Source organism: Rhodamnia argentea, chromosome 6 (assembly GCF_020921035.1).
Source record: "Rhodamnia argentea isolate NSW1041297 chromosome 6, ASM2092103v1, whole genome shotgun sequence".
NCBI lineage: Eukaryota > Viridiplantae > Streptophyta > Magnoliopsida > Myrtales > Myrtaceae > Rhodamnia > Rhodamnia argentea.
Genome location: NC_063155.1, coordinates 7062609 through 7077969, shown reverse-complemented (window position 1 = coordinate 7077969; position 15361 = coordinate 7062609). Strand labels below are relative to the sequence as shown.

Genomic DNA, 15361 nt, shown 5'->3' with positions numbered 1-15361 from the left:
CTCACCCGATGAGGTCAGAGCCGACAAGACACGAGCTCCCTCAAGCCTCGCAACCTCACCAATGAAAAATATTCATTTCTTCCCAAATGGTGAAAAACATTTTCCAATTTATTTTTAGGTTTCAGCCAAACACGGAACAACATCGCTATTTTTTTGGAAAATGACTTCTTGGAAAACATTTTTCAAAAACGTCATATTTTTCGCGAAACAAACGGAGCCTTTGAATTTAGTCTTTTTCCAACCATTTTTGCGTTGAATTATGGAGACTCACCACTAATGCAATATCATAAGAAAATTTCAAATAAGAACATGAATTTCTAGTTGATAAGAAATTTTCATCCTTTAGTTAAAAAAACATTTTCTTTCTATCTTTTTCGTCGGTAGCCGGTTTCCGATGATGCCCGGAGAGGGCTGCCCTCGTCGACCATAAGGGAGGTCGGCCCTTGTCAAATCTAGGTCAAGGTTACCTTGCCCAAGCGTGGAGGGTGAGGGCCTAAGGGAGGCAACCGTCGCTAGCGCTCGGCAAGGATTGTTGAGCCCTCGCTAGTCGCAACAACGAAAAGAAAAAGGAAAAGAAATAAAGAAATAAAAAATTAAAATTGAAATTGTCTTTTGATGAAAATTCCCTTGATCGGTTGGAATATTTAGCTAGCCGGCGAGGCAAACCCTTATTTGAAACTGCCATGGTTACTTTAGGCTTTTATTTGAAACTGTCATGGTTATTTCAGGCTCTTATTGGAAATTGACATGGTCACTTTAGACACTTATTTGAAATATGATCCACTTCATGACCTTATTAAAAATTTTCTCAAATATCACGAGTAATTCTTTGAGTTAATTTTTTTTTTTTACCTTTGACCCAACATAAATATTTTGGTTTGACATTATCTCCCTGTCGAGGCGAGGGCCTGTCGCCCTTCGCCTCTACTCGGCAGAGTACCCGACCCTTGCCGAGGCGTAGGCTACCCCGCTGGTGAAAGTCGCCTCCCTACCGGCATTGGGTCGGCGGCCACAAGTGGGAGGGCGGACCCCTCCTACATGTGTTTTTCTTCTTCTTCTTCTTCTTTTCAATTTTTTTAAAATTTTTAATTTAATTAAACTAATAAAAATTTATTAAATGACTAAAATGCCACTATTAACTGGTGAGTCATGCCATTTTTTGAGATCGATAATGTCACTTCATGCCTTTATTTGAAATAATATCCACTTTATGTTCTTATTTGGGAACAATGATGTCACTTCGCAACTTTATTTGAAACAAAGTCAACTTTAAGCCCTTATTTGAGAAAATGAAGGCACTTCGACCTTTTTTTGAAATTTTCCCCAAAACAAATAGAACCTTAGATCGACCAACAACAAAAATTCAACAAATAACGAATCACTTATTCTAATGGTCATTAGCAGGTTTTTCTCATACATGTCATTTCATTATAATATGTAAATAAATTTTCATTGAATAATTTATGCCTCTGCAAATAAGGAAATCAACCCAAGAAATAAACGTGGAGGGATCACGCCATTTGAGCCACTTTTTTTTTTTTTTCATGTTTTTCCCGAAAATAGCGACAAGTTCTCTACTGATACGGCCATGGAGTGGCGGAGTGCTTTCGCAATTAATTGTGTTATAATTGATTTTACTATCAAGTTATATATGAAATTCATTGTCAAATCTAAAATTTAAATAAGAATCCGTGCAACACACGGGCTACCAAACTTGTGCGTACTAGCTTATATTTGAAATGTTTAATTTAATTCGAAAATACCCATTGTAGGTTAAGTAAAGAAGAGCGCGAATGACAACCATTCTCTAGAGTAAGAAATAGATATTTTTATTTCTATTCCTCCATTGTGTTTGTGAGCGGACACATGCGTTTTCCTTAACCTTTGAACCTTCTTCTAATTCAAACCTTGCGTATACATCTCCCTCTCTCAACCTACACGAACACGACGATCAAGGCTACACCAACCAACGCCATCGTCACCTTCCCTCTCGAGCCCCACCATGACCCATCACCGCCCCGACTCGGGCATCCCACGGAGACCTCGACCTGCAGATCCCAATGCAGATCATCGCGTCCTTCGCTTATCTTGGCTATCGATAGAGACGACCCCACGTGGTTGCTGCTGCTGCTGGCGTTTCCTTCCCGAGAGCACGGCCTCACCCCAAAAGGCGCATCGGCACCCGATGATGACGACGACGACGATGGCGTTAATGGGAGCCGGTGACAGAGACTGGGATTATTCCACGCTCCGAAACGCCTGCCCATCTTGCTGAAGAACGTGCCTGGGAAATCGAGCTGGCCGGTCAGATTGTTCCCGTTCAGGTAAAGAGCGCTGATGCAAGGCAGTGATGCGAGCTTGGGAGGAGGAGTCCCCGAGAGGGAATTATCGCTGAGTCCCAAGAATCTCAGCCGTTTGAGCTGGGTCATGGACTCTGGAATGTGGCCTCTCAGCCCGGTGTTGGATAGGTCCAGCACTTCAAGATCCTCCAGGTTCGTCCATTCGATGCCCGCGAGCTCGCCGCGCAGTGTTGGGTTGTTGGACATCACCATCTCCTTTAAGGAGACCATTCCTTGGATGTCTTCGATCAACCCGCCTGAGATTTTGTTGCCCCCGAGGTCCAAGAGCGTGAGGTTTCTCATGTTCCCGAGTTCTCGGGGCAGAGACCCGTCCAGGTTGTTGTTGCTCAGGTCGAGCTTCAGGAGCGTGGTCAGCCCACCAAAAGTCAACGGCAATGGCCCGGATAGGTTGTTCCTGCTGCAGTCAAGGATCAAGAGGTTGCTCAATCCCCCGAGAGCCGGTGGGATCTGACCCACGAACCCGTTCGATGAAAGGACGAGCCTTTTCAGGCTGATCAGATTGCCCAATTCCAGTGGCAAAGGCCCAGTTAGCCCATTCTCGAGAAGGATTAGGGATTGGAGATGCTTGAGGCTGCCAATGCTGGTGGGAATCATTCCGACGAGTCCCGGGTTTGATCTGAACTCTACCGACTCCAAGGTGTTTGATAAAGCTCCCCAGCTGAAGCTGGAGATCCTGACAGGGCTTTGGTGAGGGGACAGGAAGCAGCTGTAGATGGAGAGTGTCGTGAGGTGCTTGAGCTCGAACAAGTGATGCGTGAACCCTGCATCTTGGGCGCAGTTCAGAGAGTTTTCATAGACCGGTCCGATGTTCAAGGCGCTCACGTACCACGAGCCATTGTAGAGATCACAAGACACTCCCTGCATCGACCATGGAAAATGGAAAGTCAAGGTTGGCCTCTTCATGAAGCACTCAATTCCACTCAAAACAATTAGCGAGTGAAGGTGACAAGGCGTGTACATTACTTCTCTTCTGAGTTGCAGGAGGAGTAATGGCTCTTGGGCACTAGATGGACATGAAGGTCAAAGGCCATTGCTTTTGGTGAATCAAGTGTGACCTTCAAGATTGATGAAGTTCAGTTGGATTACCAGAACTAATGAAGCTCAACTCATTTTCAATGATCATACTCATGGGTTGGATTAGGGCCCTTTTTTTTTTTTTTTTTTTTTTTTACTATTTTTGCCAAATCCTTTCGCCATAATTACCATTTAGATTTGCAGGTCTTGGTTGAGTAATTTGGGCAAAAAATGCTCCATTGAAAGTAGGAGGAAGTAAACTATTGGAAGATCCTGGACACGTCGCGGATCCTAGTACACTGCTTGTCTAATTTGATATTGAGGGAGAATTTCTCTAGGGAAGATTCCAAGATACATGTATTGTACTGGAAATTTCTAACTGTGATTTGAAACTCAAAAGGGTTTCTTTGATGTTGACAATTGCACGCGGGGAAACTCCAAGAACTCACTATACAGCATTAGTTAGCTGAGTTTACAAGACCCCTCTTTTCTACTTGAAACAAGAAAAAGTTGACCTGGATTTGGACATTCATCCGATGACTACTTTCTCTTCCATTACATATCTTCGCATGTTTTTTCCGACAAGATGTCCATTTTCCTATGAAACTGAGACAATGCATAGCCAAAATGCTGGTAACATGATCTCTGATCTCCACTCATCTCTTGCATGTTATTCATAAGAGTAGCGAAAGTACCTGAATCGGTGTCCACCCACAAGGGTCTGGATACAAATCAGAGCCATTCCACCATCTGCCCACGAAACCCTGAATTGCAGAGTACAGTGCCTCTTGCTCTCTTCTCTCCATTGGAGCCCCTGAAGAACCGTTCTCCTGTTCTTGGCCTCTGCAAGAAACGCTCAACAAGGACAAGGACAGCAAGAGCAGCACGATCAAGAAGCAAAGAGGAGGGCCAAACGACATCTTCATGGCCAAATCTAGAAACCAGAAAGCCACAAAGACCCAGTGAAGAAGCAACTAGCGCTCCTCAAAACTCGTATGTATCAACCCTTTTAAAAGCCAATGAGAGAGACAGGAGTCTGTTTTCCGAAAGGGCCACGCTAAGCTCATCTCATCACAGGTCACACCGCCATAAAGAGAGGAAACATGACAAGAAAGAAAAGCAAAATGGGCAGGATGTCTGGTTTTCCCGGAAAACACCGACAGCACAGGAAGAGAAGCTCCCGTTAGACCGAGCAGACTGGAAAACACGGAGGATCATGAACTGCTCTACTACGTGACTTCCGTACAGATCCCCACACAAACAGCGAAGCAAGAAGCTTGCACAGGGCAGAGGAAGATCTAATCCGGAGTTTCTCTTTTCTGCAGCAAAAGCAAGTACCGGAACTCACTTTCTTCGAAGAAATTCAAGAAAATTTTTCAAAGCATGTACTCGCAGAGTACGAGGTGGTCTTGGCGCGACCTCTTCTTTGGGCATGTGGTTGTGTTTTCCTGTTGGGGAAGAATTTATGTTAGATTGGCAGGAGGATCAAAGAGCCATCGACGATGGTTGGGACTAGGGTTTCTAGTTCCGGTTAAAACGCCAGGATTTGTCGCGACGTTACTTTTAAGGATGCAACAAGCATCGATGCTTTATCTTTCAAGGGTTAATAGAACGAAAATCACAAACTGATGCATTTACGATAAATTTACTGTAAATTAATTTTTTGACCATCAAAAATCCCAAATCGGTATACTTGTGAGAAGTTTATCCTAAACTAATTTTGCGATCACCGAAAACTCTAAATTGATATACCTATGGCAAATTTACCTTCATTAGTCTTCGTTAAAATTGGGTTCTTATAATAAAAATTTTAAACTGGTACATTTGTAATAAAATTAGGATAAAAATTTCAAACCGGTACACTCTGTCAATTGCCACATGTCATCCAACTCGGCAACTTCACGATAAAACTTAATAAAAACTAGCGGAGGGTAAATTCGTCACATATGTACTAGGTTAGAGTATTTCGTGACATTGTTCCATTTTTAATTTAAATTACGCGGCGAATTGTAAATAAGTATCTAAACAATCGGGTCATATTCAAGCTCTTTGATAAGAGCTCCCAGCATTACTTCCTACGACGAAAGAGGTTCATTCCATCTCCTAGTACATACATAAATTCTTGTTTTTTCGAGTTATATAGCTAGGGTTAGGGTTAGGGTTAGGGTTAGGGTTAGGGTTCTTACCGGGGGCCAATATATGATCGGGGGTGTCATAATGAGACGTGCCATGCATGCATGTAGGGGCTGCACGCAGACACAAGACTGGATTTATTTATTGATGCCTTCTCCTTTCTTAAGGAGAGTGGGGGGCGCAAGTTTTCACTCTCCTTTTTCTTGCAGCAAGTCATTCATGGCGGTTGTCACTACATTCCCTTGATCTAGAATCCAAAATGAAAGGATCCATGGAACGTACGTCCCTTGTGAGCTAAAGGAAGGCATCTTTTTTTTTTTTTTTATTCCGTCCTTTTAAAAGAATCAAGATACGCGCCGCGTGCATAATAAGGACTCACGCGTGAGCAAAGTTCATCGTCGAAAGGAGGAATATGCGAGGCTCGTGACGGTGTTTTGGGTTGATTCTTGATCGGAAAGAATGCGATTGAATTTTTTTCTAATGAAGTGCTAAATAGAACTATCAAAATGGGTCATAAACTTATTCCTTAACTCGTATATGATGAGCTGAGGTGTTAAATGGGTTCATAACTTATTTAGACTCAACTTACATATATGACTCTTTCTCTCCATTCTCTCTCGCCCTTGATCTCGCTCCCACTCATTACACACTTTCAAATTAGTTTAAGTATGAGTTTTCTTAAATTGTGTTAAATGTAAAAGTGTTTTAGGAATATTAGTCGAGTATGATTTTCATTGTATGAAAATGAACTTATTTGAGCCGAACCATTTTCGATCCGACCCAACTCGACACACCCGATTTACGGATTTAGGGTGCGTTTGTTTAACTGAAAACGTTTTTTGGGAATTCATTTTTCCGTTTTTCGAAAAATGATTTCCGCAAAATCATTTTCCCAGAAAATGCTTTGTTTTCCTTTGTTTGATGATATGTTACCAAAAATGTTTTGTGATATTCCATTTGTAAAATAATTTCAATCTCATAACTTTATATGAGGTGAAAAAGAAATTAGAATTTCTAAATTAATTTTTATTACTTTTTCTTTTTCTTCTCCTTTCTTCCTCCACTTTCATTCCTGCCATCCGCAACCCACGGGAGCCGGTGGCCACCGGCGAGCTCGAGGCTTGCCTAAGGCCACTAACAGCCTCGAGGCCGCCAAATCCGATGGCCTTGAGCTTGCTAGTGGCCGCTGCCGGCCAATCACGATGAGGGAGGAAGAGAAAAAAAAAGAAGAGAAAATAATATTAAAATTTTAAACTTCAACTCTTCAGATTGGGAATTTCACTTCTTTGATTTTGCACATGAACTTTCCTTTGATCGAAAAGTGTTTTCTATTCATTGAGTTATTTTTCGATGAATCAAATGAGTGAAAGTCCGCAAAATTAATTTTAATAAAATACTTTTTTCTAAAACAAACGCAACCCCAGTGTTAAAAATGGCGGATGGGCATTTAATTAAGGTCTGGTTCTGCAGCCTGTACAAGAAGGGCCTATGGTGGAAGCTAATGGCTGTTCACTTTCGCCCTACTCCTGGGGACTACAAGAGGCTCCATGCACTTTGCCAGCGACCTTTCCTTGGCTCCCAATTACATGCAGATGACGTGGCACTGGCATTTGCTTCCATTGCCGTTGACAATACGATAAGCAATCATCAATGCAAAACGATATAAATGCATCCCAAACTTTGATCCAATTCTACGATGTCGTCTTTGCATTTTCAATATGTTCAATACGGTCCGTTGAACTGTTAATAACTATTCGATGTAGTCCCTAAACCGTATAAAAATATTCAATACCATCTTTCCGTTATAATTCAACTTAACAGAATTTATAGATGTGACTTTCAATCCGATTAAGTTCGAGCACCGGATAAAATGAAAGTTTCACAGGGACCATTCACATAAGATATTGATCTCAAATTTGAATTTAATTATTCATATCATCAAATAACGATAAACATGTTAAAGCCTCAATTCCTCCTCATTTTTTTTCATTTTCTGAAGTGGATGAATAAGAATGTAGAAATGTTGACTCATCATTTTTAAAAAAAAGAAAAATTTCCAACCCATTATATAATAATCCGAGTCATCAAATGACGTGTGATTTGTTGTTTGAGCAAACGGAAAATATTTACTAACAGTTCAGAGATCATATTGAACAAATTAAAAGTCCGAGAACTGCGCTGCACATCGAGCCAAAATTTGGAAAACCACTTGCATAATCATCCCTTTAAGGCGAAATTCGCTAGCAAACGACACATGCATCCTCTTTCCCCTATAATCAATCATGCTTGGGAATAAAAGCACTCCAATTGCTTGATTTAACTTGGGCTACATCCAGCAATTTTCCTCTCAAACCCCTCCTAAGAAAACATCAATATCCCTAGCACACAAGTAAAACAAAAAAACAAAAAAAACATAAGGAAGGAGACAGAGAGAGAGAAGAGCATTTAAAAGCTTTTGGGTGCCTAAAACTCTGGACCACCCTATCATCTTTTGAGAGAGCGAGAGAGAGAGAGAGAGAGAGAGAGAGAGAAACAGAGGCATTATTCCAAAGAAGATGGTGGAAAACGACCTGCCGTTTGTTCCTCGTAGGCCTGCACAACCGAGTACTGCCCACTGTTTAGATTAGATTACAGCTCCCTCTCTCTCTCTCTGTCTCTCTCTGTTTCTGCCATTGAAGGCCCATCTTCAAGAAACTAGCTACTTTAGCTTTTGTTGACAAAGCACTTTTGTGCTCGAGGTCAGGCCTATCATATGCCTCTTTGTTGCGGCGACGCCCAACAAAACCGTGACCGAGATTGGTTCAGACCAAACGGGGATTTACAGTTCTGGTTTTCGTTTCCCCAGTCCCTTTTGGAGTGAGCAGAGGTCCATTCGTTTCCCCCCTCTCCCTCCTCTTTATGGAGGATTTCAACTTCTAGCACCGCCCGCTGAATTTGAAGATTGCGCAATGGCCGCCATCAATGCACCCTTTTGTGTTTGGCCTGCGTAGATGCGATCCAAACGGAAAATTATTGCATAGATTCATTTAAATCAAGAAACAGAGAAGCTTGCGGGACGGCACGGTTCTTAGCTTTTCGAGGTATTTCCTGTGCTGTGACCGCTTCTTGTCTGTAAAACTGTGCAAAGAGTCCCAAATCTATTGTGCTTTTCCGAATTCAGTACTAAAACTTTATAATTTTATCAATTAAATTCTAAACCTTTCCACGTTTTACTAATTGAGGTCCATCTGTCAATTTTGACAGAAAATAGCTAACGTGGACAACTGTTGTAGCACGGTCGGCGATGACGTGAACGATTTTTTTTTATAAGATATTAATATTTATTTCAAAAATTTTATTATTTGTGTTATCATTTTATTATGTTATCGTGTTTTTCTTTTTATTTTTGTTTTTTTTCTTCTTTCATCAAATCGGTGAGGGCGAGGGTTGCCCACACTAGCCTAGGCGAGGGCGGCCCTCACTCGAGGCTGACGACCTTCATCCGAGGCCCGACAGTGGCTAATGGTGGGAAAAAGGGTAAAAAAAAGGAAAGAAAAAAAATATATGTATAAAAAAGAAAAAAGTAAAGAAGGAAAACAAAAGAAAGTAAAAGAAAAAATCGAAACAATATTACAATATTTTTTAAAAAAATTATTTGCATCAATGCTTTCCGGGTAAAATTGACCGCATTGACTCAATTGGCAAAACGTAAAAATATTTGGGATAATTAACAAAATTAAAAGGATTACGGCCCAATTGAAAAAAGTGCAATATGATTAGGACTTTTTGGATAGTTTTTCCTGTTCTTGTCCCTGCATTATCAGCGCCGATCCTAGACACAGCATGATAGTAGTGAGCTGCGTATAATGCAACAGAACTAATCAACCATGGCTAAAACAACGGCGCATTATTCTCGAGCCTAAGCAGTCGCGGACTCGACTCCCAGACCTATTCTCTCCGCCAAGCCACCAGCAAGGTCACCCAGAGAGAAAGAGCATAACTTTATCCCCCTCCGGAAAATTTCAATTATACGTTTTGCTCTGGCACTGCCTTGTCATCGGTTGGCTCCGTCGCCGGTGGCGGGACTGACGACCGGGCTCGAACCCATGATTCCGCCGCACATGGAGATCTAAGGCTAGGCACACTAGTAGCAAGGTTTGTCCAGTCGAATTTACTTTCGGATACTATTCCCTTTTCTTTTATTATCTCTGGGCTCGGGGGTTTTGAGATTTTTGGGAAGAAAAGAAAAAAAAGGAAAAATAATAAAGAAGTTTTTTTAAAAAATTATGTATTAAAAATTGTTCAAATCAACGGTGATTGTGTCAAGTAAGATAACCGACGTTCACCCGACGTCCACGTTAGCAATTTTCGATTGGTCTCCATTGAAAAAATGTGAAAATATTTAAGACTCAACTGACGAAATTAAAAGATTTAGAACTGAATTGACAAATGTGTAACAGACTTGAAACTTTTTCGACAATTTTCCCCGAATAAGGTGTTCGAGAGCTCGTTGAAACTCTAAAACTAAAAGCTTCGCCTCCACAGTGCTCTACAGTTCTCCAAAAGATTTGAGGTCAATTCCTCTAGTTAAGCTTCTATAAAATCACGGTGCTGGCGTACTTCTCACGAGTCACTGACTCGAATGGCAATTGGGTTCGGGGTTCGATCGGCCCTCTGGATTGGTGTAAACCAAGAGACTAAGTTGTTTGCAGCTCGTCAAGTGTCGACCCTCTACTCGGAACGGCTTTAGTACGATCTTCGGCGAACTCGACCCCGAGTTGGTTCTAGACATTCTCTATACTCTCCTATTGTGTCCCAACATCCTCTCCAACGAATGGGCTGGCTTTGGATGCATCTCCGTTCAGTGTCACATCTTTTTGATGCCAACGAAGTAACTAGCAAAGCTAAAGAACTTCACCCAAACAGCTCACAAGAAACATTAGGCAATCTGTATCTGGTCACCACTGTTTACACTTCAACGGTGTGTCAAAGTTTTGGGAGAACTCTGAAGCAGCAAACGTAGAAAGGCTGAGCAACATAGAGGAAAGTCAAAATCAATAAACTCAACAAGGAGGCAGCAGATCATCTCTGCATAAAACTTGAGATGATTTCAGAGACTGATGAATAATCAGCTCCGCTTCACACTGACGAATTTCCCTTAATGTCACAGGCGCCCAGGACAAAAGAATTTACATGGGTCAGCCATAAGAAGTGAGAATATCAGCTTTTGCATGGCCCTGTAAAGTCTTAACGGAGACGAGGTTTCAAAAGAAACGCACAAAACTGAAAACAAGCTCTCCCTTTTCTCTCATCCTCCTTCAGTAATAGCCAGCACCTCTCGTCTCACCCTGTGATGGCTGCTGGGAATCGCCACCTTTCCCGACAAACACAATGCGACCTGTATGATACGCACAATAGAAATAAGATCACGACAAAAGAGAATCTTCTGCACCTTAGATTATGTCCTCTAACTAACATTCCCTTGAGAATTCATTTCTTCCTTAACTTTAGAACCTAAAGGGCCAAACAGCTACAGTAGAAGCCTCTTTTTTTTCAAAGGACCTCCATAATTGACACCGGAAGGAAATGCTAAGATGCAACAGATACCCAGAGACACCTCATTTCCAAATCGAACTCTGCAGCAGTTACGCAACACGTTTCCACATCCACGAAACTAGGTAATATACAGTCATTTGCTTATCCATTTAGCAATTCCTAAGTCAATCATAAATTTGGCAGGTGAAATGAATGTCGGTTGCCACCTTCATTTCCAAGGAAAAGCATATATAAAAGATGGCTAAAACAAAAACTTTCCAAGGACAGCATTAACTAGCTTTAAGGATTACAGGACCTCATATCCCTGTCATGTCAGTAAACCAAAACCATACAACCATTAAAAGAGAGAAGTACAGAACTGCACATACCGTTTCGACGGATTGCAATCTCTCTTATACGTCGAACAAGACCAGATACAGGATCAGTGAAGACTTTGGACTCCAAATTGCCCTCCAAGTACAAGATCATGCTACAGTCACCAAAATATATGAAAGTGCGTGGCACGTCAGTATTCTTGTGGAAGTATAAAGAGCTGCTCTTAACAATAATAAAAACTACGAAGTGTGGGCTGGTCCATTAGCAGAATTGCCCAGCTACAGCTCCCAAGAAACTAATTCTGGATAAGTTACATTTCCGCACTTCTCTTTTCCCCCTCCGTCTCAAACCCAGCTCACTAAGCAAATAAACATCTTATATTGTCAACATCCCAGCCCAAATCAAATCCTCAGCACAGATATGCTCCTTCCATTGTCCTGACCAATGACACACTCCTTCCTTTTCTTGGCAAAGGATATTCTCCTTCCTTGACCTTTAAACCTTCAGCCATCAAGAATCGGATGAACATCATGCACAGCGGGTACAAGGACCACCAAACAAGTTAAACCACAAACCAATCTTTGACTCAAACATTTTGGAAAGGAACGTACATTATTTAGCTTACAGTCCGCAACTACTGCACTAAGAGCAACATAGTGTTTCGAACACATTCTTCATAAGAACAGTATAACTTTCTGTTACAAATCATGTTAAGGGTTCACTGATCGGCATCATCAATTTGACCTCAAACATTTCTCCCATAACTACATTCAACTTCAGTCAATCAAAATGAGCAAAAATAAGATTAATTCACCATCAAACCCACGGCTTTATCAGGTCAACTTACCAATATTACTTTTGTCATTAGTGCGACGGGACCTCAATACACAAGTATGCTACTTACAACCAATAAACCCTTCCAACAAATCCAAATGCCATTAGTCAAACCTATCACGACACCATGCCATTCAACCCACCTGTGCTACTGCTAACTGCAGCTGCATATAAGCACTAGCTTTCTCAAACAAGTGTGACCTAGGACATAACGACTGACATCCCCAAAGGTTGCCAAACGAGTTACAATTGGCACAGAGATACACGGCAGATAAGGAAGATAGGACTCTCACCCAGGACTAACATGCTTCCTGACCATCTCCCCCAATGCCTCGGGATAGACCGAAACACGATGCCACTGGACCAAAGAGCGATCTGCATACTCTCTGGGCTCCTCATTTTGCAGTGGCCTCCTATTGTTGCGGACGCCTCCTGTTCCAACTGAGAACAGGGTTACCGTCCTCCCACTCTTCAGCTTCTTCGCAATTGGGTTTTGCCCAACCTGCCCCATTATTATAGCCTAGCAAACCTCGCAAGCAGAACCTCCAATCAAAAACCTTCAAGTCAAAACTATCACGCTATCAAAACTATCGCGCTAGACGAAGCGCAATTAGGCCAATCAAAAGGAGAGATCAGCATGGAGCATGGACAACCCACTAAGACATAAAAAGAGACTTTTGCGCTTCACGAGGCACATACAGAGGAAGCGAATCCACAGAAACACAATGTCTAAACGTACATTGACGTCCATTGCCCGCTACAGTACAAGTTACATTTCCACTGCCTCGTGGATTTAACAAAAGGCCAATCTCACCGATTCATACGCAGGTTACGAAGTGGGCTTAGAACGCACGTCACGGAGAACGAGAGCGCAGAGCAAGTCCGTCGGAACCTCACCTTGTAAATCCCGGTGTCAAGGCCGTTCTGGAGAGGCCGGTCGTAGACCGTGCGCTGCTGCTCCGGTTCCTGCGCCGAGGATGCCGGCGCCGGCGGCGATTGCTGCGAGGGAGCTGAGTCGGCCTCCGACTCGAGGCTCCTGTCCTCCGGTTCCGAAGTGTCCTGAGACGAGGCCGCCGTGCACAGGGACATGGCGACGCCAGGAGCTCTGGGATTCGAGAGGAGGCATCGATGGAGGTGGGAGGACAGCTTGGAGAGTGAAGTAGCCATTGCTGTGAACTCGGGAGAGCGGGAGATCGCGCGGGTCTTGCAGCGTCTTCGGTCAGGGGGGCTTAAACCCTAACGACGGGCACGAGAAAACCTCTTCTCTACAGAAATGAGAAGAAGGGAAAACAAATGAAAAACAAAAATGGCGAGCCGTATTTGAACCGATAACCGAGCCAAATCAAACCGGTCTATCTCCGCCTAAAAAAAAAAAAACCGGTTTATCGACTTATTCATTTAGTTTTGATTTGGATTTTATTATTGGTTTGATATTTGATTTACGACTTCGGCTGATAAAACCGAACCACACCGATAAATTTAATAAATGATTTTACTTTTCTCTCGACTAATACAATTTGTAGTTTAGTCTAACAAAGTAATTTATTCTTATTTAGGTTTCTACTACACTATTGAACAAAAGATTTTTCTTGCCTAAGTGAGCAGTTGTTGATTGATTCTTAATCTCAAATAATAGGAGAAATTATACAGAACAAAACCCGTTGAATTTTAGGGGTGGTACGATGTTTGCCCCCTTGATTTTTAACTGTTCCAAATCACTCCCAAACCTTCATTTTTTGGGTCATTAAGCCTTTGTTATTTCTTCCTTGTTAATGCACATGATTTTTAAGGGGTAAAATTATGTTTCATCTTGTTTTTTGAGCGAAATCTTTGTTTTACCCTTTTTTGCTAAAAAAAAAAAGTATAAAATGTAAAAAAATTTGGGAGAAGGATAAATTAAATAAAATGCAAAAATAAAAAAAATAAATGGTAATAATGTTAAACGATAAAATTTGATAAATATATCCACTGCTATAGAACTACATAAGATATTTTAATTAAAAAGAACAAAAAGGGAAAAGGGATAAGCGCAGGTTAAATACAAAAATTGTGTGTTCATTATACATTTCTAAGGGTTAATTAATGCAAAAATGATTGATTAGTAAAAATATTTTAAAAAAATTACCTTAGCTTTGGGTTAATCATTTCTTTTTTTATAAATTGAGAACATCATTTCCTTTATAACTTTATAAAATGTTCTTAGTAATCAATCATTATTTGTCGCTAATTAAATTTTTAATAACGCATGATGAGAATTCAGCTTTTGTTATTTTGACATTTTTCTAATCGAGACCTTTTTCCTATTCGCGTAATTGTGTTTTTTTTTAAATATCTTATAAGTTCTATGAATATATCCATCAATACATTTCACAATTTTTTTTTTTATTTTTTACTATTATTATCAATATTTTTATAAAATTAAAAGTTTCTAAAATTATAAATTTCACAATTTTTTAGTTTTTAATATTATTATCAATTTTTTCATTTGTCATTTTTATAGAAAGTGACGCTGAAATATAATGAATGGTTAATGATTATAATAAAATAAAAGTCCAGGGGATCATGAGCGGAGATAAAAAGTTATCGGAAAACGTGTACTGCAACGATGGAGTTTTGTGTAATTTCCCCCGATTAATACATATTGAATATTTCTCTCTTTGTGTCTTTCCGTTCAATTAAATAGGATCTTCTAATGTTTCGGTAATTTAATCCGGTCTAGTTGCGATTATATTCTTTTTTCATCAATACGTGTGTACAAATAGGTCTTTTCATCCATTGCATGTGGGAGTTGAATAGTATAAGCATATATTATACTTCTATGAATCGGCTCGATAGTGACGACCTGAAAGCGAACCAAACCGATAATAAACCGAAGTTATAGGTTTAGTTTAGGTTCGGTGATTTTATCTTAAATCAACAAGTTCGACGTAGGTAGAAAATACCTCTAAACCAAATCGCGAATGCCCACACCCAACAACAGCAAAAGATCTACATCTAATCAAATGGCGATTGGGTATCTTTTAGTAGTTCAAACTTTTTTTGATGTCGTGTTGTTTGTTTGGATTGAAATCGGTATATCGTTAAGGTCTTCGCGTATTACTTATATCGTGACATATGTGTGTGATTCGTTTGTTTATTTCGAATTCCTCTTATGTCAAACAATGGCCTCG

General features: G+C 40.8%; 2 protein-coding genes across 2 annotated transcripts; both read right to left on the bottom strand.

Moving 5' to 3' along the window:
• Positions 1 to 1926: 1926 nt before the first annotated feature.
• LOC115743767 (piriformospora indica-insensitive protein 2-like) lies at positions 1927 to 4534 on the bottom strand. The gene is made up of 2 exons (XM_030678717.2): positions 4070 to 4534; positions 1927 to 3218 (listed from the first exon to the last, which is right to left on the bottom strand). Exons 1-2 carry the CDS (start codon positions 4298 to 4300, stop codon positions 1935 to 1937), a joined length of 1515 nt encoding a protein of 504 aa, XP_030534577.2. The 5' UTR covers positions 4301 to 4534; the 3' UTR covers positions 1927 to 1934.
• A 6017-nt stretch (positions 4535 to 10551) lies between these two features.
• On the bottom strand, positions 10552 to 13455 carry LOC115728827 (single-stranded DNA-binding protein, mitochondrial). Its single transcript, XM_030659232.2, has 4 exons — positions 13089 to 13455; positions 12485 to 12711; positions 11411 to 11511; positions 10552 to 10884 (listed from the first exon to the last, which is right to left on the bottom strand). Exons 1-4 carry the CDS (start codon positions 13356 to 13358, stop codon positions 10805 to 10807), a joined length of 678 nt encoding a protein of 225 aa, XP_030515092.1. The 5' UTR covers positions 13359 to 13455; the 3' UTR covers positions 10552 to 10804.
• Between the last annotated feature and the right edge of the window lie 1906 nt (positions 13456 to 15361).